This window comes from Lates calcarifer, linkage group LG1 (assembly GCF_001640805.2).
Source record: "Lates calcarifer isolate ASB-BC8 linkage group LG1, TLL_Latcal_v3, whole genome shotgun sequence".
NCBI lineage: Eukaryota > Metazoa > Chordata > Actinopteri > Centropomidae > Lates > Lates calcarifer.
This window is the reverse complement of record NC_066833.1, coordinates 25304297-25330431: the sequence shown is the minus strand read 5'-3', so window position 1 is coordinate 25330431 and position 26135 is coordinate 25304297. Positions and strand designations below refer to the sequence as shown.

General features: G+C 39.8%; 3 protein-coding genes across 15 annotated transcripts in view; 2 read left to right on the top strand and 1 right to left on the bottom strand.

The window, feature by feature from the left end:
• Window positions 1–18894, top strand: part of lrrfip1a (leucine rich repeat (in FLII) interacting protein 1a) — a 45286-nt gene extending 26392 nt beyond the window's left edge. For 2 of the 13 annotated variants that reach the window (XM_051072834.1, XM_018678635.2), the window contains 18 exons: window positions 1829–1888; window positions 2552–2635; window positions 3208–3270; window positions 3673–3750; window positions 4836–4973; window positions 5461–5487; window positions 5683–5808; window positions 6693–6764; window positions 7467–7637; window positions 8724–8816; window positions 9091–9183; window positions 9367–9459; window positions 9870–10014; window positions 15981–16030; window positions 17085–17205; window positions 17295–17374; window positions 17464–17568; window positions 17676–18894. In XM_051072834.1, coding sequence (XP_050928791.1) covers window positions 1829–1888; window positions 2552–2635; window positions 3208–3270; window positions 3673–3750; window positions 4836–4973; window positions 5461–5487; window positions 5683–5808; window positions 6693–6764; window positions 7467–7637; window positions 8724–8816; window positions 9091–9183; window positions 9367–9459; window positions 9870–10014; window positions 15981–16030; window positions 17085–17205; window positions 17295–17374; window positions 17464–17568; window positions 17676–17783 — 1707 coding nt within the window. In that variant the 3' untranslated portion in view covers window positions 17784–18894. Of the gene's footprint in view, window positions 1–1828; window positions 1889–2551; window positions 2636–3207; window positions 3271–3672; window positions 3751–4835; window positions 4974–5460; window positions 5488–5682; window positions 5809–6692; window positions 6765–7466; window positions 7638–8723; window positions 8817–9090; window positions 9184–9366; window positions 9460–9869; window positions 10015–11735; window positions 12478–15980; window positions 16031–17084; window positions 17206–17294; window positions 17375–17463; window positions 17569–17675 lie in introns of those variants that run through there. The other 11 variants (XM_051072836.1, XM_051072839.1, XM_051072846.1 and 8 more) reach the window with 11 other exon arrangements.
• A 1149-nt stretch (window positions 18895–20043) lies between these two features.
• tyw5 (tRNA-yW synthesizing protein 5) lies at window positions 20044–22772 on the bottom strand. The gene is made up of 8 exons (XM_018678645.2): window positions 22603–22772; window positions 21773–21927; window positions 21593–21662; window positions 21468–21512; window positions 21191–21328; window positions 20967–21054; window positions 20699–20815; window positions 20044–20413 (listed from the first exon to the last, which is right to left on the bottom strand). Exons 1-8 carry the CDS (start codon window positions 22681–22683, stop codon window positions 20094–20096), a joined length of 1014 nt encoding a protein of 337 aa, XP_018534161.1. The 5' UTR covers window positions 22684–22772; the 3' UTR covers window positions 20044–20093.
• A 159-nt stretch (window positions 22773–22931) lies between these two features.
• On the top strand, window positions 22932–25919 carry maip1 (matrix AAA peptidase interacting protein 1). Its single transcript, XM_018678646.2, has 5 exons — window positions 22932–23288; window positions 23418–23489; window positions 24292–24418; window positions 24543–24693; window positions 24809–25919. Exons 1-5 carry the CDS (start codon window positions 22974–22976, stop codon window positions 24885–24887), a joined length of 744 nt encoding a protein of 247 aa, XP_018534162.1. The 5' UTR covers window positions 22932–22973; the 3' UTR covers window positions 24888–25919.
• The last annotated feature ends 216 nt before the right edge of the window (window positions 25920–26135 follow it).

Genomic DNA, 26135 nt, shown 5'->3' with positions numbered 1-26135 from the left:
GCATGAAATGTAGTTACCTGGCAACTTTGATGGGTGGCGTGATTGTGGCCAGGCTGAAACAGGATATCACATGTTAAGATCATTAAGAACTAGAAAGCAGGGAGGAAAATGTTCTGTAAATTCTGTATAATTTGAGGGGATTTCTTTGTCTAAAAACATTTCTTGAAGATGACAAAATTTCTCAGTTCCCATTTCTACATTCTGCTGTAGCGGAGGTGTACAAAGCATAGTTTGTACAAAAGAATTTAATCACCTGGAACAATCAATAGGACTTGCCAGTGGAAGGCACAAGCTACTTTAAATGACAAAGTCTGGCCCTCTCTAAAATATAAAACAGATGATTAAATGACAATAACTTTTATCCATCCTTATCATTATTGTAGAAGGAAGATGTTTCTGTCTCTGTCATACTGAAAGTGTTAAATCAAACCTCTGTAAATGATATGTTAGTTTTCCATGAAACCCAGTATTGATATAATTAGTTACCAAGCTGATAGCAAGAGTCAAGACTGCAAATATTTGCGCAGTTACACATTTTTCTTTCCTAAGGTACTGTGACTTGAATTTGAAATAAGATAATAGATATTACATTGACGTGTGTGTGTAAGATAGAGCCCTTTAAGCATGTAGTGTCCAGAGTTCAAGGGTTCAAAAGGAAGTGGACAGATACATGTGAAGGCAAACAGAATCATCATATTTGATATTTAGTGGAAAATCCTTCGTCACTGACCCGCAGACATCAGCAGGCCCTTTGGATCTGCCCTGGTGATGCTCTTCCAGACCTTGTGCCATTTTTTTTGCTTTTGCTTGTTGTGGTGTATCTCTGTCTTTAGTCTGGTATTCAGCGGGTGGAATGCAGCTCAATCAGATTGAGATCAGGTGACTGACAGTCAGGGATAGTCCATCTCTTCAACCTGAAAAGCTCTTTGGTTGCTTTGGCTATAGGATCATTGTGTTGCTGAAAAAAATGACTTTCGTTATTTAGCATTTGTTTTCCTGATTTATTTACACAACATCAACAATGATAGTCACATATTAATTTTCAATTTTCTTACCATTTCAAATAGGTCAAGCTATGCACAGTGCATTGAATCACTCAGTCCCTTCCTCCCTCCCTCCTCCAAACTCTCTCTTTCTCTCGCACACACACTCCCAAAAAACACACCAGACCCATCTGTCAAAACAGCTCATCCAGAGGTAGCAAAACAGAGAGCAGTCCGACCAGTGCAATTATTTATCCAATTAATTTATTTCGAATATTTCCAGGCTTCAACCAGTGCTGTCGTGGCAGCTGAGGCAGAAGAATAATCGCGTCATAACCGGTTAAAGTTGATTAATAACTCCCACCAATCAGGACTGCATTTTTCAATGGCTTTTCTGTAATTACACATTTCAACCATCACTCATCAGTGAACTTCCTCCTTGGCAGAGGTCTGAGAGCTTTTTCTAGTTTGGCCTAACATGTAGTTATCATAGATTTACAGTGGTTTTTAGGAGTCTGTCCATGCTGACATAGGCAAATGAATAATAAAAAATATCATTAATCAGAAAGATAAAATATTTAAAAAATAATAGACTAGACCTAAAGGGACCCAAATCAGACCTAAATAAAAATAATCATTCTTATTTGAAAGTCTGGCCCCCACAGTGTTTCTGGCCCTTGGACAAATGTAGTTGATGAACCTGACTTTCAGTCTTGAGTGTATATCAGTATAACAGCATGTGATGTGTTGTAAAGTTGAACTCGGTGGTATTGAAATGCAACTGTGTGCTGTCAGAGAGACATGGTGAAGGTTTGATGTTGCTGTCTGTGCTCCCCAACTCTCAGAGCTCCAGACTGAGTGATGACAGCCGGCTGTCTCGTGCCTCCAGATTAGACCTGCAGCCGGTTGGTGGCGCTGCACTGCAGACTTTTTTTTTCTTCTTTTCTTTCTTCATACCACTAATGGCCTGTGATGTGCACTTCTTTTACGGACTAAAGTTGTGATCATTAACAAAATGAGTTGTGAAATCAACTACCTACAACCTGTGGACGTTTAGATCGTTCTTTGTGAGGCATGTAGTGGTTTCTAATCAAGGTGTTCTGTGTTATAAGAAGGAATATGAATTTTATGCGCATGTCTTTTGTTTTTGCTGAATTTTCCTAGAGATGTCACTGTAAGAGTCAGTACAGCAGCATGTTTTGTTAATTACTTTGTGTTGAAGTCTGGGTCTCTGCACGCACCGGCCTTTCCTTCACACATTTTGGCAAGCATGCTGATTTACTAGTTGTATTTAAAACATGGAAACGTACTCATGTGACAATGTCAGGGAGTATTAGTTTAATTGGTTTGTCCATCTGTGTGTGTTTGTGATTTGCTCCACACATATAGAGATCGTTTTAACTATACTGCCGTGCTTCTCATTCACTACTATGCAGTTCCATAGTTTGAATACATTGCTGACTAAGTAGCAACTAACTTTAATTTCCTATCCCTTTTCCCCGATTCCCATCTCCCTCATTCTCTTGGCTCATTACTCTTGCTTCCTTCCTCCCCTCTCCTCATTTCAGACCTCATATGCTTCCTCTGACTTGTACAGCCTCAATGGTCTGTCCTCCTCAAGAAACCCAGGTTCAACTTTCAATGGTTACCAGGTCTGTATACAGGCAGCCAGACAGACACACATAAAAACTTGGAGGAAAAAACACTTGACAAAGTTTTGCTGCTACTTTGTAGCTCAGCCTTAACCACCAGCCCTCTTTTGAGGGGACAAAAGAAAAGATCATAGAAACTAGTTGGGTTAAATCTCTATTCATTCACCTGCTGTCTTCCTACTTTATCCCATTTTGCAGTTCTACAGGTCACTCAGTCAGATCACCCAGCAGCTCTATAATAGGGTTGGTTCCATTGATTTTTAGCTTACCTTTTACCCACTATAACCTCCATTCAGTGTTAATACAGTTATTTATTCACACCAGTGTTCTTGCTCCATCACTATTTAAATTCACTAAACACTGACATCAGTCACTGCACACCGCTGTATATTTCAGTTTTGAGTGAAGCCACTTGTCAGGCACTGAAGGTAGGCTGTCAGCGTTTTTACACAATTGAGTAGAAAAGCATGCTATATTAAAATGTGCATCAGAGAAATGGCATTGTCGGCTCACACCGCTGGAGCATGAGCATATTGCTTACACTACATGCGTGTGCCATGTCATATGTGCAGAGCTCCTTATACGAAGACAGTCTCTGCAGTGGATCACGGCGAGTCACCGGCTCCAGCTCCCATGTAAGATTTTGTTGGAACTGTGGCTTTGTTGGTTTGACAGGCCTGAGAATGACTTCATTAAGTGTGAACAGTGTTTTTAAAGGAAGTAATTGAATCAGTGTTTGACTAACAATAGTTTGAGGATGTTTTTGTTTCTTTCTGACATTAGTAGGAGCCTCCCTGGATTTTGACTGAGAGAGTGATTTTTGCTTTTAGTCTATGGTTTGATCTAATTCTACTTCAAAGTGTAATTTCTGTAAGTCATCAAAAGGGGATTAGAATCTAGATGTACATTATTCACTAAGATAATAGCGATCCTCATGATGCATTTGCTAGCAGTGGTATAAATCGGAATATGTGCATTCTTGTTTGTGTTTGACTCCCATGTGTATACAGAAACATAACCGTGTGTTTCCTCTGCAGCCTTTAGAGTACACTAGTTATCGCAGTTCCAACTCTAGAGCCTCCAGCAGGGCCGGTTCAGCCCGTGCCAGCCCAGTGGTGAGCCCTCACACCCCAGACACCCTGCTGCTTACTCTAGGGTTTAAAATGCATTACAACCATCATGCTCTTAAACTACAACATTTAGTTTATGATCCACTGCTTGCATGAGAAGATTTCAGTACACAATTACACTGGGTGTTACAGTTTTATAATAAGCACGGTTTACAGAATTTGACAATGTCAAAACTGTGTGCGGAACAGAAGCAGGTATTTCCAGTTGGACCTATATAGCAGAGTGGTTACAGCATATTGATAAGTTGTTGTGATGTTAATGAGTCATGAATTGAATATTTACACCCAGTGCGTCGCTCAGGTTAAGAAAATAACATTAATGCCTGGAAAATGAAAGCAGCGACTGTGTGCTTTAGTTCAGAATCAGAATCAGAATCAGACTTTATTGCCAAGTAAGTTTGCACATACAAGGAATTTGTCTTGGTGTATTGGTGCTAAAGGACAGTTATAGTAAAAGAAAAGAGCGAAGAGCAAGAACTATATTTACCAGGAACATAAATATACATAATTAAATTAAAAAGTTGAGACCTCTCAGTCATAGAAACAGTCATGAAAAGCACTGTTTATCAAGCAGTACATAAATCTTGTGCCATCTCTACTTAGTATCTCAAAAGTGAGTGCAGTGATTGACAAGGAATTACCATGACTCAGAATTATGATAAATGAACTACCCCCATACATTCTTGTTTTATGTCACCCAACTAGTTGAGTTACTTCTCTTTGTTTGAGAAAATACAAAACAGAAGTTTGATGATATGATCATTTTTGCATGTTGGGACAGTGTTATGTCTCAGAATGGCTCCTTAATGGGGAAAGACAGCCTTGTCTGTAAAAGAAAAAGGCAGGAAAAAAGTCAAGGAACTAGGTGAATTTGAATTAAGAGTCCAGATGAATGACCTTTTAGTTGTTTTGAGTACTAGTGATAATTTAAAAATAATTCTCTACTCTTAACTGCTTTGAATACTTTTTTCAACATTAAACTTTTTTTACTGGCCAGTGTTTCTTTAAGTGTTGACCTACTCTGTTTGACATCTTCGTTGTTCCGTTTCGCCCCCTGGTGGCTGATACAGGACAACTGCAGCTCTGTTGCCAGTTTTTTGAGGAGCTCGGCCAGTAACAGTGGCCTCCCCCGGGACCTGGACGATATTACTATTCCTGACTTTTCAGATGTGAGTCGGTTTGCACCCGCGGGAGGCAGAGGCTGTAATGTGAGCTGAATTCCTGCTTGTTTATTTTTTTCTCGCTTTTTGTGCACTTTACGTGGTGACTCTGGAGACTACCAGATTGTCCTCTGACAGTATTGTTCTTATGTGTGTGGCATGGAGCAGAAATGGATGTTGAATAGTGTATGGTTTAACAAATGATCTGTTTTTGAATGTACTTGTTGGCCTGTTACATTTTAGTGATTTAAATTGGAATTTTGATGCCACCCAACAAATTTTTTGCATGGTATGGTATGGTATGGTGTGTCCCTTTTCTTGATATGTTCTTGAGTAGAAAGCAGACTGGAAGAGTCTGAGGTATTGTTTCGTCTGTTGCTTTTTCACTTGGAAATATCAAGGTAAATCTTATCACTGCCAAACTGCTTGCAAGAAGGATTTTGGTGCTTCCTTCCTCCCTCAGTTCGTCCTCTTGGCCCCATGGCCTTTGTATCACCCTCTGGTTGCTCTGACTGTATTTTATTTGTCTCAACAGGTGGAGGACAGAGATTATCTTGAGAAGGTGGGTGGACCACTTCACCAAATCCTGTTTTTTTTTTTTTTCTTTTGATAACTCGTGATACATGAAGTGACATTAGTTCATGAAGAACAGTTAGAGGGGGTGTTTCAACAAGTTGGAATTTATTTTGTGTTTTCCAATTTATTTTGTAACTACTGATTAGGGATTTAAAACTTTTTTTTGGTTTCTCCTTCTCAGGGATCTCGAGCTGCCTCTGCCTTAACGGCAGCAACCCTCACCTCCTTAGGTGGGACGTCCTCCCGCAGAGGAAGTGGAGAGACAGCTATAACTGTAGATGCTGAGACCTCCATACGAGAAATCAAGGTAATGCTGAAGAGATGCAGCTTCCTAAGGATGCAGAGGACACCTCTTGTTTTTAATGTTACACTCACACAGAGTTATTGAAAGATTTTGTCAGTCAGATAAGCCAGTTGATGCTTAGAAATTTGTTGCTGTTGATCACATAGTTGAGATCACAATCTTGGCTTGCAATGTAGGCGGTATGAGCAGTCACATTTATTTTGATCCCAATATGCTTTAATGGTTTTTGCCTCCCTTGCTGCTCCTTTATAATTATCTGTTTAATATATTTTTTGATATATGTTATATTTAGATTTAACACATTAAATCTTTGTCTCGTTTCATCACTATTCATTTTAGTAAGTTATATTAATTGGATAGATATATGAAAGTTAAGCCATTTTCTGCTTCAGTTTAAAATGTTCAAGTGTGATCAAATGATTTTATCTCTGTATTGACCAGAATTTCTGATGCAGCCCCCTTTAGGAATTGAGAGCAGATAACAGAGAAGCAGCCCTATAGCAAACCAGAGTTAAACCTCAGTGTTCATAGAGGATGAGCAGGAACATAGTAATGTCTAAATTTAATTGGTTTAATTGCTGAATTAAACCACAAAACCAGAGCTGGTACAAGTCTCACTTTCAAGAGAAACTCAAGATTTTGGTCACTCTCTGAGATGATACAGCGAACTGGGAAAATGGAAAGACGTCAATAGATGTTAAGGAAAAATTCTCAATCAAAAATTTTCTTCTGTGCAGTTCTGTGCTGTGTTCATGCCATTTTCATTCCTTCTGCTAAACACCTCTGTTACTGTGTTCATTGCCCACTCACCAAACCTTCTGCTTCACCGTTACCGATGCTGTTACACTGTGCTTCTCTGCTCACCGCTGCTACTGCTGCTTCACCAGGAGATTCATGAACTGAAGGATCAGATTCAAGATGTGGAAACCAAGTACATGCAGAACCTAAAAGAAGTCAAGGTATAAGCCTGAGACCCCCCCTCCCACCACCACCACCCAGACTGTTAACTAATGGGTTTGCTGGCACTAACTTGCACTGCTTACTGTAGTTTTTTATTTTGCAACTCCCTATAGGTCAAATGTACACGTTGTCAACCAAGTCAGTTGTTTTACCCAAAGAGTACAATGGATAGTTTAATCAGATCCTGTGTTCTGAGACATCTTCCAATAGAGACTGATGCTAATGTGATGACTCTGATGGCTTTTGAATTGAAACTGAAATAAACAATCAATGTTTTGTTTCCCCAACTGTAAAACATTTGCCTCATCTAGACACTGTCCGTGCAGTACTATAGGAGCAATACTTGTATTGACACACACTGAAAACAGTATAATACTGTGTGTAAAAATGCAAACTGGCAGTCTAACCGGCAAAGTTGCATTTGCATGTCGCTCTCTCTTCATTGGGTTGTCTGTGTGTGTGTGTGTTAGCTTTTACTACTTTTTTACTTAAATCTTCACTTCCCATCAAGTACAGTTGTGACATACAGATATACATATAAGCACACAGGTTTAACCTCCAAATGTCCTCCTGCATTGTCTGAAGCCTCCACCAGGTGCATCCATCTGTAACTAAGACTCTACAGTTTTGTTTGAGGGCATGTTAAATCTGAGGCAGCACCGGTTATATTCTTACACTTTCTCTCTACGCCATAACATTAGGATGCATTAGCAGAAGTGGAGGAGAAGTATCGTAAAGCCATGGTGTCCAACGCCCAGCTGGATAATGAGAAAAACAACTTGATGTACCAAGTGGACACACTCAAGGATTCACTCATGGAGCTGGAGGAACTGCTGTCTGAGTCGCGCCGAGAATACGAGGAGAAAGTCAAGGTACAGCAGGCACACAGATTATACTCAGAATTAAAAGTGGTATTACTGTTAGCCTAAAGCATGCAGCAACTGTAAAAATCCCAATTTCAACTAGAAACCCTGGTCTCAGTGCTATGATAAAGTCGGTTTGCTAAATGTCAGAACAGAGGTTCACCGTCATCGCCTCCTCTGACAACAGGGCTCTTTTTCTTTTGTCAGGTAAAGTTTCCACAGTTACTCTAGTCATTCGATCGTCCACCATTTCCACTACCTGGGGAAAGCTGCCGATAGCCACTATGGAAAAAGTAGTCCCTGGTAGCAGACAGAATTGCACAGTCGCAAAGCAAGGCTTACAGGGATTCAGTCGTAACTTGCACTGATGGTGTCATTATTTGTTAGCTATTACTTTGTGCAACTAACATTTACTTCATAAGGATAAATTCAATAAATGCCAATAAATGATGAAATTCTAGAAAACCTGAAACCTCATGTTTGGCTTTTTCACTAATTCAATACAGTGAAAATAAAGATGCAGAGACTCATTCAGGTAATTGGTCTCAATGAAGAGAAGCTGCTTTTTTCTTAAGTTATCTTTGTATGGTAATGCAGTTGTAATCAAAGACTAATAATACTATAAATTCAGATGATAATGTGAATTAGTTTATACATGTATTACAAAGATTGCTCTATGACAGCCAGATTTGAATCCATGGATGTCAGAAATCCCAACAACTTTTGAATACATGAGGTGTTTTGAGGGCATGTTGAAACACTTTGAAGCTGGACATGGATGTCTTATCACACGCGTTGTGGAGCTTAGTTAAGTTTTAGCTGTCAAAGATTTAATTTTTCATCCAACCCGCAGTTGATGTTTTGTTTTGAGTCTAAACTGAAGAAATGAAGTAAAACGTGCACTGCAATACACAAAATACAGCTACTGGAATGTCAACTGTTGGATCAGACACGAACAGAACATGACAGCAGCGGACGTAGCTTTGTTCTAATGTTTGGTCTGGGCTGGGCTGTAATTTTTGTGTCTGTGAGATAAATGCTCAAAGTGAAAACACTCAAGTTTCTTGTTTTCAAACTGTCTCTTGTTCCCCACAGGAAAATGAGCGAGAGAAACATGCTCACAGTGTCCTTCAGTTCCAGTTCAATGAAATGAAAGAGACGCTAAAACAAAGTGAAGAGCTGCTAAATGTGAGTATTTGTCTCCCGGTGTGAATACGTGTCACTGAGGTGTGAAGCAGGGTGCAGAAATGAAACTTTCCATTTAAAAAGGCAGACATTTAACAAAAACATCAACCAACAACTAATTTTTACTCAGTTTGTCACTGAGAAAAGCTGCATGTTGAGGTGCTTTTCACAGCTTTCTTTCCTTTTCACCCACAGTATGCTGTACTTGCACTCCATTTCTCTTTTTGCTTTCTTTCTCCTTCCCTCAAACTTTCTTTTCCCTTTTCCTGCTTTTCAGGATCTCCGTCAGCTGCGTATGAAACAGGATGGTTTTGTCAGAGAAATATCTGACCTGCAGGAGACTGTGGAGTGGAAGGATAAAAAAATTGGGGTACGGGCTGTTAGCCCTTGTCCGGCAGCAGCATGTTTTATAAACTTCATCACAATCAGCATTTACTTTTACTGACTTGAATTCAGTATCTCCTTTGCATGACACTTAATACCTACTTTTGCTTTCACTTTTACACAAATTCCTTCCTCTTCTGCAATCTCTGCCACCTGGGACTCTGCTCAGGCCTTAGAGCGACAGAAAGAATACACAGATGCAATCCGAACTGAGCGAGATGAGCTCAGAGAGGAGGTGGTGAAGCTCAAAGACATTCTGAAGGTACTCAGTCAGCGTGTGAAATGCTTATTTCTCTTGTACTTCATACAGTCTTCCTTGAACTTCCAAGTTCAGTCTGCTGTGTGTAGTTTTGGGAAGCAAATTTGAAACTATAAAGTGAAAATAACATATTGTTACCATGGGAGCTATTTTAAAAAGTAAAAGCAGAGCCTGGTTTGCTGATAGTAGAAAGTTATTACTTCGTTATTATTCTTCAGTGCAGATATGTTCTATGTTCTGTTGTTTAAAATGCCATTTTTGAATATGTGATTTCATTTTAGCTTTACTCTTTTTCCAGATTATATGAGTCATCTTTTCATCATCAAAACCAAACATACAGATTTTATGTTGCAGTGTATTTTCAAGGTGCGTAATCTGTGGACCTAATGTTTGATTTTTTTTACTTTGTTCAGAAACATGGAATAGTATTGGGACCTGACCTAAACATAAATGGGGACATTGGTGAAGCAGAGGTTGACGGGTCCCCCAGTGGAGACTCTGCCGGCCAACCAGCTCAGGATTCACAGACCTCCCCAGCAGAGGGGAACAGCATGCTCGGTAAAACACACTGTGGAATAAAAATGTTCTTCTGTTTAAATGCATGGCTTAGCATATCACTAGCTGGAGACTTTCACTCCAAAATGATCTTTCTAGATAAAACAGAAAGTTCATCATTAAAATAGAAATGTTTACATACATACATACATATGTATGAATATTTGTCTTAATTGGTATCTTAATTTTAGCAAGTATCTCACTTTGGGGTGGACTCTTCAGTTCCCTGTGCTGTGCTCCTGGAATGTTGAATGTTACTTTAACTCTGATTTGAACTAATCTCACAGGATAAGTCTGGTGATAGTCTATATTTTTCTTGAGAGTGAAAGTTCAATCCTCAAACCTTGGAAACAGAGAGTGACAAGAAATCTCAGCACAAGGTCCAAGCTTCAGAGCATCTGCTAAATGGACCTTGTGATTAGATTGTTTTGTCAACTAATATTTTCATTTTTAACAAGTCAAGTGAAAAGATGAATAACAACAATAACATAATTCCAGTCTTGTGTGTGTCCAAAGCATATTGTATATACTTATTCCTTTGTACTGAGCGCTCCATTCCTGTCCAAAACACTATTAAAAATGCAACAAGCCACACTGTTGCACTTAATGACGTGTTCCTTCATTACCATGAAGACGTACGCTGTGGTTTATTTAAGTCAGTCCCTCAGAGAGTGTCTTAAATACTCACTAGTGCACCAAACCAACCACAGCTGAAAATAGTCCTCTACAAATGCTCTGTTTACTCCTGTGTAAGTAATGTTTGCTGAAAAAACACAGTGCCCACCTGTTTCAGGAATTCACTGAGCTTTTCTTTTAAATAAAAGTATATATTTGCAGTACAATTAAAAAATGTACATCCTCAGTACAAACCATTGGGCTTGTGGCTGAGTCCTACAGACAGGTTAAGAAAGGCAGAACTAACGAATTGTTAGTTAGCTTTGGTCTTTTCATGGAAAAAACGGTTGTTGAGGAACAACAAGTAAAATGTACAGAATCACCAGCAATGTTCCCCCTAATTTTTCATGTATCTGAGCATACACACAAACTCCCTGAGAATTCCTTGGACCACTGTGAGCAACATCAGATGTGCACACTGTCGCACACTGTAATTTTATGCACTACATAGTTTTGCTGTGCGCGGAGAAAGCGGGAGCAGTACACGATTGCGCAGGTGCTCAGCTTAGAGGGAACATTGATCACCAGCCTTATCCTGTTAGCAATACTGATTGCTTTCCTGTAGAAACTAAAACTCTACTTACAAACTCTCTCTTCTCCATTACTAATGTTTTAGCTTTTATTATGTCACCTTGCTCATCATTTCAGCTAATACATATTAGTTCTACTCAATCTGTTAGTGCAGGTGGTGTTGGGGTGTAAATGCTGACAGAGAGCAGTTTTTTTTTTTTTTTTTGAGTATTGTACTGCAACCTTGAGTGGCCAGCCTCTGGCTTCTTCTCTTGCCACGCTGATGTTGTGGGGATCAAGAACTTCATTACGGTGTTGCTCCTGCCTTTCTTCTTCTTCTTCTTCTTCTTCTTCTTCTTGTGCTTCTCTTGGTCATCTTGGCTCTGTGCTTCTCTTTCTGGCCACTGAATCAATCAGGTGTTCTGCCCTGCCTTGACTTCTGCTGATGCACTTCCTGATGAAGATTACAGTTTTGAAAATCATGTCTTAAGTCAACATTTTTGGCCTTTTATCACCGTATGCTCTTCATGATCTCTCAGGCAACACAGAGGAGACTCAGTTGAGAAGTAGCAGAGAGGACGAGGTGGATCCAGAGCAGCATCAAGAAATACTGAAAGAGGAGGCCAAAGAGAATCAGTTGAGCTCGGATACACTCTGTAGTGCTGCTGATGTGTCCACACTGGAAACATCCTGGCGAAGAACAGCCTACAGAACAACAGCAGACATGCTTATCCACAGAGGAAGACAGGAGTGGAGAAAGTAGCCTCAGCAAGGACTTAGATGTTGACGTTAATGATGGTCCAATCACAGAAGCCAAAGATAATATCGTTTGCAGCTCTGAACTTAAAGTAATTGTAACAAGTGCTGAGGATAATATTCCAGAAACAGAAACGCCTGAGGGAGAGAGATTTAGGAGAGACAAGTAACCCAGATATAGAAGAGACAGAAACCAAAACCAGTAGTGATGATTTTAGAGAAACATGTGACAAGTTTTCTGAAGAGCAAGAAAACAAACAGGAAGATGCTGAAGAGAGTAAATTGAGTAATACAGAATCATGTCCTCAGCAAAAAGCTGCCAAGGACGTTATAGAGGAAAATTTACCTCATGGGACCAACTTAGCTGTATCAAACAGCGAACCTCAACAAGAGCCTGAGAATGCCGAAGAGGCAGAGAACGATGAGGCAGAGGAAATATCCAGTAAATCTCAGGGTGCTACTGCTTCAGGGAAAAAGAAGAAAAAGAAGAGGAGAGGCAAAAAGAAAGGAGGGAACCAACAAAAAGATAGCACAGAGAAAGAAAACAGCAAAACAGAACAAGATATAGGATCTGCTAAAAGAGATAATGGGTCAACAGAAGAACCTGCCGTTGATAATTCTGTCACTGAAACCCTCAAGGAATCAAAGACAGATCAAGTTAAGAATGAGCAGGACAGGCAAGAAAACGAGGAAGTAGATGCAGCAAAAGCAGTAGAAACTGTTGCTCACAAAGAAGCTCTCAAAGAACCAAGAATGGATCCTGTTACAAATGAGCATGACAAGGAACCGACTTTGGAAACTGAGACAGAAGAGGAATTAAAAGTAGTGGCACCCACTGAAACCCTTTCTCACATTGAAACTCCCACGGAAATAAGAGTGGATCATGTTACGAATGAACAGAGCAAGGACCAAAGTTTGGAAAGAGAAACAGTAGAAAAAGTAGAGGCAGTGGCAACTGCTGAAACCTTTTCTCACATTGAAACACTCAAGGAATTAACAACAGAACCCACAGAGGATGAGCAGAACAAAGAACAAACCTTGGAAGGAGAAAAAGTAGAAAAAGTGGACTCTATAACAAATCCTCCAGAGGCCAGTCTCAGTGCATTTGATCTTACTGACACCTCCAACAATACAGGGAGCACTGATGACTTTGACAAAGAGTGTACTTGCATTGTAGATAACTCTGTAAGTGGAGACATCTCAACTAATGTTGAAGTCATCCATAGTGAGTCAGAAATTATTGATCATGTAGAGGATGAGGCTGGGCCTGTTAATGAGATGAAACCTGAATGCACAGCTACTAACCCAGAAAACAGCCTTCAAACAAACATTGAGGAAAACACAGAAGCTGAATCCAATGTCCCAAGCAATGGTGATATTGCTGCTGATGAATCTGAATCCACAAACGATTCTGAGAGAAAGGACTTGCCGCCATATACTGATGACTTCACTGAAGTCAAAAGCTCATCTGTCTCAGAGCCAGAATTAGAGACAGAGTCAAAGCCAATATCAGAGCCAGTATCAGAACTGTCTGTCACCAGTGACGACGCTCCCAGTGAGGTTTCTGATAGTGGTCCTAAGGAGGCAACAGAGACCATTACAGATGTAGAGGAGCCAGAGGTAGAGACCGAACAAGAATACCTTCCTCCCGTCTCTCCCAGTCACGATGGTGGGAATTCAGAGCTAGGACAAGAAGGAACACAAAAGGAGGCGCTGAGCAGAGACTCAAAGGAACCTGAAGATATAGTCGAACCAGACCGCTCCTCACATGATGAAAAAATTGACAGTGGATCATCATTAACGAAAAACACAGATGCCTCAGATGCTGAAAAGAGTCCAATGGAGACAGTAGCTCAGGTTGAACTTTTAGATGATGGAGAAAGCCAGACATTAGAGTGTGTGGAACAGAATAATGAATCAAATACCAAAGTGTCTTCTGAAACTGATGAGACCAATATCACTGATGTGTTAAATACACTGGACTCTCCAAAAGAAGCTACAGAGATTGGTATCTCTATTGAGCAGGACCACAGCACTGAAGTCTCAGCTGTTGAAGATCTTGAATATGAAATAAGTCAAAATGAGCAGGAAATCGATACGCCTCTTTGTCCCTTGGCTGAGCAGCTGCATGAATCCAGCAAAGACAAACCCAAGGATGATTCACCTCAATCTACCAAGCAGGACAGTGACGAAGAGGATGCTGAAGATGAGGAAGGGCAGTCCTTTGATTTTGATGACATGGACATTGAGGCAGCTGTAGGGACGAATTCCCCTCAAGATCAAGAACAGGAAGATGTTGAGGAGGGAGTTGAAGTCATGTCAAATGAAATCAACAAGGGTGGTTCAGAGCCGTGCCAAAGTAATACTGAGACAAATGAAAATACACAAAACAAACCAATTGAAAGCAATGATGAGAAGTGTTCGGTTGATGAGGGTGATCAGGTAGATACACTAGATAAAAAGTCAGACACTGTGCCTGAAGACAACCAAAACTCTTTGGCTCATGAGGAATCCACAGCAGATGGGACGAGGCACATAACAGAGGAGGGAAAGATTTTGAATGTTGGAGAGTCAGGCGTTGTTGCAGAGAATATTAACCAGGCAACATCTTTACTGGTAGAGGAAGGATTAGATGCCATTGAGCATGGTGACAATTTGGTTTTACCAAAGAGTGGAGACCAAGTGGCCAGCAACAAAGAGACACCGCAGACAGGGAAAGAGGTGAAAAAGAATGGAAAGAAAGGCAAAGGAAAGGGCAAAGAGGAATGTAAGATGTCCTAGTCCATAGATCTATAATATAGATTTATTAGATGTTCCTTTATTAATGTTTGCTTAGCTGTTAACAAAGTGGTAAAATAGATATCTGCAAAACCATACAGCACTTTGATTATATCCCAAATGAACATTGTTGTAAGTATATATATTATTTTTTTTAAATGCATATTAACAGTCCAAAGTCCAAACATCACTTTTCATTGAGGTCATATGTGCAAACAAACTCATTTTTGGAGAGATAAGGATGTAAAGTGCTATAGGTAACAGTAGATTTTACTGCACTTGATGTATCAGGCAACATTTATTTAGTTCTTGATTCACGTTTATCATGCTGCTTGTAATGTTTTGTGGATAATATTGCTCTGCATTGGCTCTGCAACAATATTACAAACCCTTTGTTCCGCTCTATGCAAATCTCATTCCATCAAAGTACTCATTCATGTATGTTTCACAGGTGTACAATGAAAAACACAAATGATGATTGGTAATTTTTATAAAGACTCTAGCAAACAGGCTTTCACATATTCTAGCAATATTGTTGAGGGTTAAAATGAAAAATGTGTGAAAACCTTGTTCTATTCACAGATATCAATAAGATTGTTGGTTTTCATCTGCAAGAACTCTGAATTCAAAGGCACATAAATGTATGATAAATGTACATTTGCATTTTGTTGCACTTAATTGAAAAGATAAGTGTGGTGCCTTCTCAATGAAATGACAATAAATACGCTGTTGTTAACAATTTGAAATGTTGCTCTAAATGCATTTTTGAAATGAAATTCCTTGAGTGACATAATGAAAAGCAATGTGTCAGAAATGTTAGAACGATCTTTTTTCGCTCAGCACATTTAGACTTAGATGTCCATATGGATATGTCATATAGTGTGAATGTAGTCCTACCAGCTGTGTGCTTGTGCGTTGACCCTCCTCTCCACAGTCTGTGCATGCTAACATTCCCCCTCACACTCAATCACTCCTGTATGGATGCCTGCTCTGTTGCATGCGTCAACCTCCCACCCTGACCCAGCACCCCTCCCACCCCCTCGCCACCATCTCCCTTGGCTCCTTCCACCCCTGGTATGTTAACTTATTTTTTTCTTTTTAAAAATGGACTGTAGTGGTTCTGATTATTGTTATCAGAACTGCTGTTGTATGATGGCATTGTGATGCATGGTGTTTGAATTAATGATGTGTGACAAAGACGTGAAATGAGCTTTTCTGAGACTTGAATTGTGTTCTCAAATGTCTTTTAGAGATTCGGCTGAGGAAACTGGTGGATGAGCGTGAAAAAATGATAGAGCAGGTGAGTCATCTGTTATCGGAGACAGTGTTTACTGCTGATTTAACAGTAGTCTCCAAGTAGTATCAGAAACTAAGTGGTGAGTCAAAGGAGAGCTCAATGGGTGGGTTCCTTTTTAACAATGATTATAGATACAGTATATTTTGAGTCAATCCAGCATACAGTACACAGCTGTTGTAAATATTAATAGCGAACCAAATGTGTATTAATCTGCAGGCTGAAAATAGTCCGTGACAAATGTACTAGTTGCTCCTGTTGTCATGAAAAACTATAGTCTCTAGCTATTTTAGGAAATTACTGAGCCTTTTTCTTAAAACAAACAAAAAAAACAGTGATTAACAGTATAATTGTGATCTGTTCTTAAAGCTGAAATAATCTATATTTCCATATAAATGACGGATCAAACTGCTACATGTACTGTGAAAAGTGTCATTCTTAGTTCGACTGTGCAGTCACCCACAGGTCTGACGAGATTTAGCATATTTCAGCCCATTGTTTAGCTTAAGTGTTTACTTACTTCTAAACTTATTTCCAGCAACGGCAGGCAGCTATTTTTTAGTGAAGAAAAGCACAGATAGATCTACTTTACTCTACCTGTCCAGCACCAAACAGCAAACAAAATAAGCAACTACTGACCTCCATTCAGACAAAGCTGGCAGCCAAGGATATAGGAGCAACATGTTTTTGTCAGGAGATGGAGGAGACCAAAACAGAGCTAACAACAGAAGGAATATTGGACATGAGGTCACTAAAAATACAAATCCAACTGAATCCTAATGTTATGGTGTGTCTGCTAGATGTGTAAATAGGCTAATGTTTGCTAATATGCTAGCCAAATAATCAACTTTTAACAGGGCCATAATACATAAAAAATTTCTATAATGCTCCAATTGTTATGAAGTTGCAAAAACTAAGAAGGAATCATAGAGGAATTGAGAGACAGACTTAAACGCTTTAAAGCTTAAAAGAAAATTACAGTGTCTTTTACCGCAACAGTGACAGCAAGTGTACCAGAGTGTGTTATTTATCATCTGATGTGTTACAACTCAATTAACAGGTGAAGAAACTTAAAGCCCAGCTGGAGCAGAAGTCACCGAAGAACGGCTCAGAAAGCAGTTCAAGCCCAGATGGTGAAATTGTGGAAAATGGCAACGATCCCAACATAATAGAGTTACAGAGTAAGTTTACATGGAGAATGCACATATACAGGTCTGTCACATTGTGCTACTTCAACTCAAGGATGTTTGCTTCTGCTAAATCTTTCCAGGAGATTCCAACAGGCAAATCAGTGACTATAAGTTCAAACTCGTGAAGGCAGAACAAGAAGTCACCGCTTTAGAACAAAACGTAAGCTGAGAAGAATTGTGAGTTTACTGTGTGCTTGAAAACAGAAGAGTACTCTCATTAAAGAGATTCTTTCATTTATTGGTGTCCAGGTGACCAGACTGGAGGGTCAGGTGACACGCTACAAGTCTGCAGCAGAGAACGCAGAGAAAGTGGAGGACGAGCTAAAGGCAGAGAAACGGAAACTGCAGAGAGAGGTAGAGCTTTGTTTCCTTACACTGTGCAAAGATTAGGAGCTAGCTGTTGTTGTTTTTTTTTTTTTTAAATAGAAATCGTTTCACTTTTCCCCCATTTCACCCAACAGTTGCGGTCAGCGCTGGACAAAATCGATGAACTCGAGTCAAACAACAGCCACCTATCTAAAAGACTGGAGAAGATGAAGTCTAGTCGCGGCATGGCACAGACTCCATAGCACCGACCCTCACACATCAAATCCATTTTCTCTGTATCCAAACCTGGCTGATCACACGGAAGCTGAGACATCCCGCACTCTCTTTGTTTCTCTTTCATCTGCCTGGTAGCAACATTAAGAAAAAGAACAAAAAAAAAAAAAATCAAGAAAGTTAGTTATTATATCCACACAATAGAGAACACCACCAAGCAATGTGCCATTTCTTTGTCTGTTTCTTCTGAGAATTCTTCATAGCGTTGTGCACATACCCAGGAAGTAGGGGGAGTGGATGTTTGTGTACCTCATGACTTTGGTTGAACCTCTGCACTGCTCTGCTTTAGGGGAAGGGGGAATGGGCTGCACAGGAGAGCTCGGGGGACTGAAGAAGACTTCTCTGTTGTCTGATGTGGCAAGAGACAAAAATGTTGCACTGCCCTCTTTCTGCTGCCTCACGTCACATTTCAAGATATTTACCTTGCCTTGCTCACATGGAGGACAGAGAATTTCAAGAAAAGGCGGTTCAGAGTGCGGTGAACAGTACCAGTGTCCGCGGCCCAAAACTTTAACCCTCAGAGGATATGAGTGCTTTGTGTGTGTTGTGAATGAAAGAGCAAAGTTAAGTGTATTTTCCTTTTCCGACCTTTGCATCCAAAGCCAAACTATTTTTAAAAATGTAAATGTCGGACTGTCAGTCCAGTTTGTTTGTGTTAAAACTGAGCGAGATAAAAAAAAAAAAAAAAAGGTCTCGCTTCAGTTCTTACAGCGCAGTATAATCATCACAGTCAAAAAGTCTTTCAGCTGTAGCTCCTGCGTGTAAGCCAGCAGCCTTACGCAGGTTTACCGAATGCTGAACAGTTTGACCCACAGTGTGTAGCCGCCCTTCTAATACACAGTAATATCTCCGTGCTTCTTTCTGCTCCATATAGTCAGTCACTGGTTGGCTCTCGTGCACACATTTAAATGCTGAGACTCGATGAAGAAATGTGACTACAGGGACTCAAAGCGGTGTTAGCAGGAGATACTGAGCACACTGGGGTGATGCTGCTTCACTGTTTACAAAGCTTTAACATGTTTGTAAGGAAAACATAAAGAACTATAATGTAATCTTTGTGCAATAAAATGTCAAACCATATAGTATCTGTGCATAGGCATTTAAGGCCTGGACTCATAAATATGTGGACATATTGTGAGGTTGTTTCCGCCCATACCACGCTTTATTCTCCTGTTTTCAGCTGTTTTGCTTTTATCAAGGTCTTGAGCTTGACAGTCTGTTCTTGACCTTGGAAAATAGCAGTTCACAAAACAATTCAGCTCAAGTTCCACTCACTCTCTTTTTGATCATATCACACAGTCTTCATCATCAGGAGCACTTTTTCCTGAGAATGTCATGTCTGCGTTGGCTTAAAAATGTGAGTTTTTAAAGGTTGTCGACTGAGCAAACTGAAGACTGATACCAGTTGGAAATTCTAGAAGGAGCTAACAGGTGTTCCGTGATTCGAGAATCTTGTGTCAGTAGCTGAGATTGTTTTATTTTTTTATAAAGGCAATCACTTTACAAGAAAAAAGTCCTTTAATCCTTTTTTAAACAAAATACTACATTTGCTGAGGGTTTTTACCAAAAAAACATCTTAGATCTTAGAATTGGGTATTTTGTAATGAAAACTTTAGATTGAGATTTTAGATTTTACTTATCTATTAACGTTTAGATAAAATACAAACTTTTGCAATACTGTATTTATGTTAAAGCATATTTTTCTTGTAAACCCTTTTAGAGTAAATTTAGCACTTTTAAAAGATGACAGGAATGCCTTTTTTTGCCCATGATTAGTGTAGAGAAACCTGATGAAAGTTGAAGGCAAAAATTATCTGGGGAATGAAGTGTGGTGTGCCGGAGAAGAGATATGCAACATGTTTCATTCTCACCTTGGTTTGCATCTCACTGTGTGTGCATATTCTCAAAATTAAAATGACATTATAATTTAGCATAAAATATAGATTTAATTAATATTAATAAAAAATGACATCCTAAAGAATATCTAAGATAAATATTTGATAGTAATTTGGTGTAGAAATGTATTTCACAAGCATACAATAGAAGAAACTAATAGAAGGAAAGTTGCTGTAGCTCAAAAACTGCAGCTGCTCTTGAAACAAACAATGCGACTCTCTTAAATATGTGACCAAAATCATACTGTCCTTGGGGATTTCTCGGCTAGACAACTGTACTGAAAAGTTTCCATAAACATTAACATTCACCAAAAACTCAAATGAACAAAACATGTCACCCACTTCATAGATATTTTATTGGTTATTCTATATTTCTCTACAGACTCATCCAGGTTTGGTGAATTGTCTGCTGGTTAATGTACTATCAGAGTCCTCCTGCGCACTTGTGGCTGAGAGACCGTCACAGTACGTCTGCTTCTGGATGCGCTGGATCATACGGCGCCCGTAAAAGTCCTGATAGTCTGCTGGTAGTTCATCCAGAGCGCGTAGCGCCCTCTCCAGCGCCTGAAGCGCCCGAGTTGCAGCCACTGGGTCTTTATTACCGTACGGGTCCTTTTTGTCGTAGCTGTCAGCAGGTAGATGGCGCCAGAACACATTAACACCCACACCAAACTGCAGTGCAGTGGTGTTATGGAACCACAGGGCTGGGGAAGTGAGGGGAAACTGGATTGTTAAAAGTCTGTAATGCATGAGGAACAACTTTACTTCAATTTCTTGTGATCAATAATATATTACAGTAGAAATATTTGATACTTTAGTGCTTTAATGGAATGCTTTAAGCACGGTTTGCACCACTCAGACTGACTGATTTGCAAGGTGCTTTACAGACATGTATTAATGTTAACAGGGCCTGTTGTTAGAAAGAAATGATAGAGTTTCAGTGGGTGGGATCACTGAAACGGTTGGTTAATGTGGACAACTCTCCTTACCAGGGATAAACAGCAGATCTCCGGGCTCCAGCACACACTCATACCGCTTTGCCTTCACAAACTCAGGAAACCGTTTCAGATCTGGGGCATCAATGTCCAGAACCTCTGATTTATCTCCTGATGGTAAAATTTGAAGTATATAACATAAAAATATCTATGCATCCATTCAAATGGCATCAATAGCTGAGCTTAATATAAAAGAGGCCAGGGGTGGTAGATTTTGTGAACTCAAACAAGCAAACAGTGGTGTCTTTCCACAGCCACTCACCAGACAGGTAGAGGTGCAATGCATCCTGGGGGCTGTAGAGGACCACTCTCTTCATGCCTGTCACCTGAGCCAGCAGGTTATCCATCACCTGAAGGACATACACACCCAAAGACCAGAGGAGGGTGTGCTGATTGACTTACTGCTGTTTTATTCTTTTTAAGAGCAAAAAAAAAAAAAAAAACCCTGCCTGAATAACAACATTTAACCCTACATGTAACACCCACATCATAGTGTGTCCACAACTGCAAACCGCAGGAGCTGATACGGAAGACGCTGGAGAAAAACTGATCAGGTTCAAAGAAGTGTGGGATGTGAAAATCCTCTGCCAAGTCTGGGAACTGTTTGCTCAGATCTGCTGGTTCCTGTGACAGAGAGAGAGAGAGATAGATAGAGAGAGAGAGAGAGAACCTGTGTTATGTTGAATGCAGTCAATTAGACATTTAACTAAAGATGAAAAAGTTCAGTTCCAACTTAACAGAATTGAAAAGATGGAGTCTATACCTTTCGGACATCCTCTCCCAGTGATCGAAGGTAATAGCTCTCATCCTAAAATCAGACCAAGGAGTTTGTGTCATTTAAAAAAAGTCAAATGCTGGATATCATCCTCTTATTTTATGATACTTTACCTCACACAGAAAGAAGTCTGAGTGTTTTTTCTCAGATGCCCTTTTCACAAATTCATTGAATGGCAGAGTCCTGTGAAAAAAATGAGAACTAGCTGAGAAATCTGAAGGGAAGGAGTACTGATTTGTGTGTTTTCATGCGAGAGAGAGAGAAGAGAAGAGAGAGAGAGAGAGAGAGCTCACTTGTACACAAAGTTTTTGCGAAGGAAGTCCATCTGTGGTACTGTGGATACGTGAATCTTCACCGGCTTGTCTCTGCCTTTCTGCCCAAGATATTCAACTGTCCACTTCTCCAGGCATGGTCCGAGAGGCACGCCCCTCAGCACGGCTGGTCTGCGCTGGAAAATAATACTCATTGTTTAGCTGTGGGAAAGAATCCACTCCAAAGTATAGCAGCAGGCCCTGTCTGATGGCAAATACATATAGTTATTATCATTCATTTATTATTTATTACACTTAAGTTAAAGGGGCATTCCACCAGTTTTACACATGAAGTTTAGTATATACATCATCATCAAGTATGGATCTGTGGGGGCGTGGTCTGAGAAGATAACCCAGATGACATCATCAGGGTTATCTGGGCTCTCTCTATCTCTTTAAGACACAGCATTACATTACATTAAAAGAGTTCAGTCTATAAACTATCACAAAATAATGAAATCAAGAAATCCAAGATATTTAATTTATGCTCTGACACAGAGAAAAGCTGCAAGTTTAAGTTATTAATACATCATCAAAATTTTTGGTGATGCATTTTCTGATATTAATCGTTTAGACGAGTATTCATTTCAACAGCAGGTTTAAGTAACGAAGCAAGATCCTTGTCTTTTAAATATGTGTCCAACGGTAGAGAATTCATTCTAAATTGCTCTTTGGAGCAGTTTGTCGTCGCAATATTGAGAGAGTCGGTTGTTTTACAAAAACAAGAGAAGAAGAAGCAGTCTGGTGTATCACTGTTCACATTTCCTGTAGTCATGGTGAACAAGAATGGTGGCCGTTAGTAGCAGTTTTACCTGTGGACAAATTTCTCGCAGAAAAACGTCCCTGTCCACTTCTGTAAATATCGGCACAGGTATCTTCTCCTGGAGCTCCATTTACCATGGTTTTGCTTTCCCCAGTGAGTAAAGAGCTCCTGCAACTTCAGCGAGTGTTACATTTTTAGTGTTCCCCCGGGAACAAAAAATAATAGATGAAAGTCGAGTGCTAAAAAACAATATGGTTTCTTAATTTAACACATAACATGTTTGTTTAATAAATATTTTTTAAAATGGGGTAATGTTCTCCGGATATTCTTGCAATATTATCTGTATTTTTAAAATATGTTGTTTGTTCATCTCCGGAAGATACAAGTACACGGATAAAAAGATTTCCGAGGAATCAAAAGATGGCGCTGCCCATGATAAGAGGTTGTTACAGGTTTCCATTAACAGTTAGCTTTAGCCGTCTGGTTTTAAATGAACGTATCATCCTGAACCGGTCCGGTAAAACGCGGTTATCTCCTTCGTCAGCTGCCGGTGTGGCAGTAGCGGTCCGTCCCTACAGCTCCGACCGGGAAGGGAAAAAACAGACCCAGAAGGTGGTGATGGTCGGTATCCCGAACCCTTTCATCTGGTTCCGCACCCGGATTTACTACTTTCTGATCAGAGCTTACTTTGATAAAGAGTTCAGCATTGAAGAGTTCACGGAGGGAGCGAAGCAGGTCTGAGAAAGATGAAGTCCAGATGAAGTCCAGATGTATTTAGCGTTGTTCATGCCTCATTTCAGCCATGAAATTCCAGTTTACAGCGTGTTCATTTGCTCTTGTTGACGAGGACTTTGTATCTTGCAGGCCTTCTCCCATGTTTCCAGACTCCTGTCACAGTGTCAATTTGATGCTCTGGACGGGCTTGTGGCAAAAGACGTGAGTATGGGAACCGAGATAGTCCAATCCTTGATTTTCTTTAATAAGCTCTAATATTCACCTGATGTCTCCATCCCTGCTGTGCTTAAACAAAGATGTGAAAAATCCTACAGCACATTGAAGCCTTGACAAATTGCTCACACTGACAGAGTTGTACTTTCCTGTTGAAGCATCAGCATCACCCTGTTTCCAAATCACTCAGTGCTTCACATCAGGCTGCTTTTTCTTTGTAGACAATTCATGTGTAATTATGTATGTCAAATCAATGGATTTTAGAAAAACAGACTGCCTTGGATTGCTGAGATATGGAGGCTTTAGAAGAAGGGCTTGTGGTCCAACTACACAAATTAATTGCAAGTAAACTCCATATATATACTTTCTCAGCAACTAGGTGCATGTCTGAATGAAATCAACTTTCAAGATTTATTAGGCAAAAAAAAAAAAAAAAAGATTTCATATTGCCCATTTATGACAAATTCTACCCTAAAAACAATCACACTACAAGAAAGAGCATATGCTAATTAGTAAATATGAAGTTGGCACCTTGGACTTTACATTAAGTATGAAGGAAATCCAACAAGGTTATATAGATACACACACACACACACACACACACATATACATATATATATATGACGCAGAATGACTCCATCATAGTAGGAAAAACACAAAACCACTGTCCAAAACCACTGATGAACTGACTGAGCTGAGATCAACTAAAATTTGCAGTATTTTGATCTTCTTGTAGAGGTGTGATATCTCTGCTGAAGACCAGTCCTGTCTTGTTTTCATGTCCTTGCAGTTGATTGGAAAGCTCGAGGAAAAGTGCAACCTGCTGCCTCTGAGCCACAAGAAAGCCCTCTCTGCAGATCCAGAAGAGATCATGTACACAGTACCTGGAGACGTGGGAATCTACTATGATGATAATGGTCAGAATGAGCGAGAGCTGTTGTGAAACTTCATAAATTTAGTAGCACAACGTGAGGAGAGCATGATTTTCTTTTTGTACTATTAGTGCTGCAGTATTAATCAGTGTCTGTGCTGTTTTTCCAGGGAGAAAGTTTGTCAGTATTCTGATGCGTTTCTGGTATCTGACAAGTGCGCGCCTTCCTGACGAGACCATGGAGGGAACTCGCATCTTCCAGGTGGCCATTGGTGGAGAGGAAGAAGCAGAAACGAAAAGGCTTCTAACTGCAATTTATGAGTGAGTGTACCTGTCTTGTGCATACAAAACACTAAACAAGTAAAATCTTTATGTGGCCAAGAAAATCCTCTCCTGATCTTTTCTATTTTTTCTTTTTGGCTTATCTTCCGGACAGATTCCAAAGGGAGTTTACTAAAGGAGTACCACCAGAGTGGATCATTACGAGGATAGAGCACTCCAAGCTTTTGGATTAAGGTGGTTTTAATTTGAGGCAGATGTGCCAGTGGAAACTAGTCAAATACATTTCATTCTCCTCAGTATTTGGTTTTATAAATTGAGGACAAAACAGCTCAAGATTATCCACAGAGGGAAAACAAGGCGCAGCCCCCCCCCACTGGGAAGTCAGAGGAAAACACCAGGACAAACTTGGATTCATCCACCGTTCATCATTCTCCTAGATGCTCCCCAGAGCTGTCTGCAGTATTTCATAGTTTCTGATTGTATTCTTTATGATCCTTGATATCCCAGAAGCCAATGATTAGAACTTGATTAGGTTTGTAAACTCTTGCTTTGGAAGGTTTTGTACATTGAGGAATTCAGCTAGAGCAATCAAAAATTATTTTCAAATGAATCATAGCCTTATTTCAACTGTTATTTAATACCAGGTTGGCACGATCTACTGTGAAGGACTTAACAGTGAGGTTAGGTGGTTCACGAAAACCATATTCGTGATGAAATGCCTCCAGTCTGATGCTCCAAGCAAATGCTGAGGATTATTTGCTGACACTGTCTGACCCAAGTCTGATGATGTGACTGAAACAACAGTCTACATTGAGATTTTTTTTTCAGTCAGTCATAGATCTGCTGCTGCACATACTTTCATATTTAAATTCAGAAGTAAAAACAAGCAAAGACTTGTGTTGAAATCATAAACAAAATGTGAAATCTCTCCCTGAGTGTGTCTGGTGCTTGTTCTTGGAAACTCTTAACATCTTTATCACCTCTAGTTTTGAAGAGTGACTGGTTTCTAATACTTTATTTTCCCAGTAGAGAACATTTGTTTCTCGATGTGTGGTGCTGTGTTACAGTTCCATGTGCCTGACTTTTTTTTTTCCACGCAAAAAAATGTCTTTCATTTCCCCGCACAAAATACTTGACCCATTGCAGTCATGTGACTCTGAGAGGTACATGCAGTGTATGTAGTGTATGTTGTTGATAATGGTTAAGGTGGCTTCATGAAGCTGCAGCAGATATGTGATTGTTTTATTAAAGATTTGCAAAATCAAGTATGTGTCATAAATTTCCTGCAGTGTATTCTACACTCTGTTAATTGTATTTTTGTATGTAGTTTTCTGCATTAATTGGTCATAACACGTGATCTGACCCTGTACTGATTAAATTGGGAATTCATTTTCCCCTTCATGGTGAGCTCTCTCCATTCAGACAGTTTGTGTGGACTGATGAATATCCAAACTCTATGAGATTACTCTTTAACCCTTTCC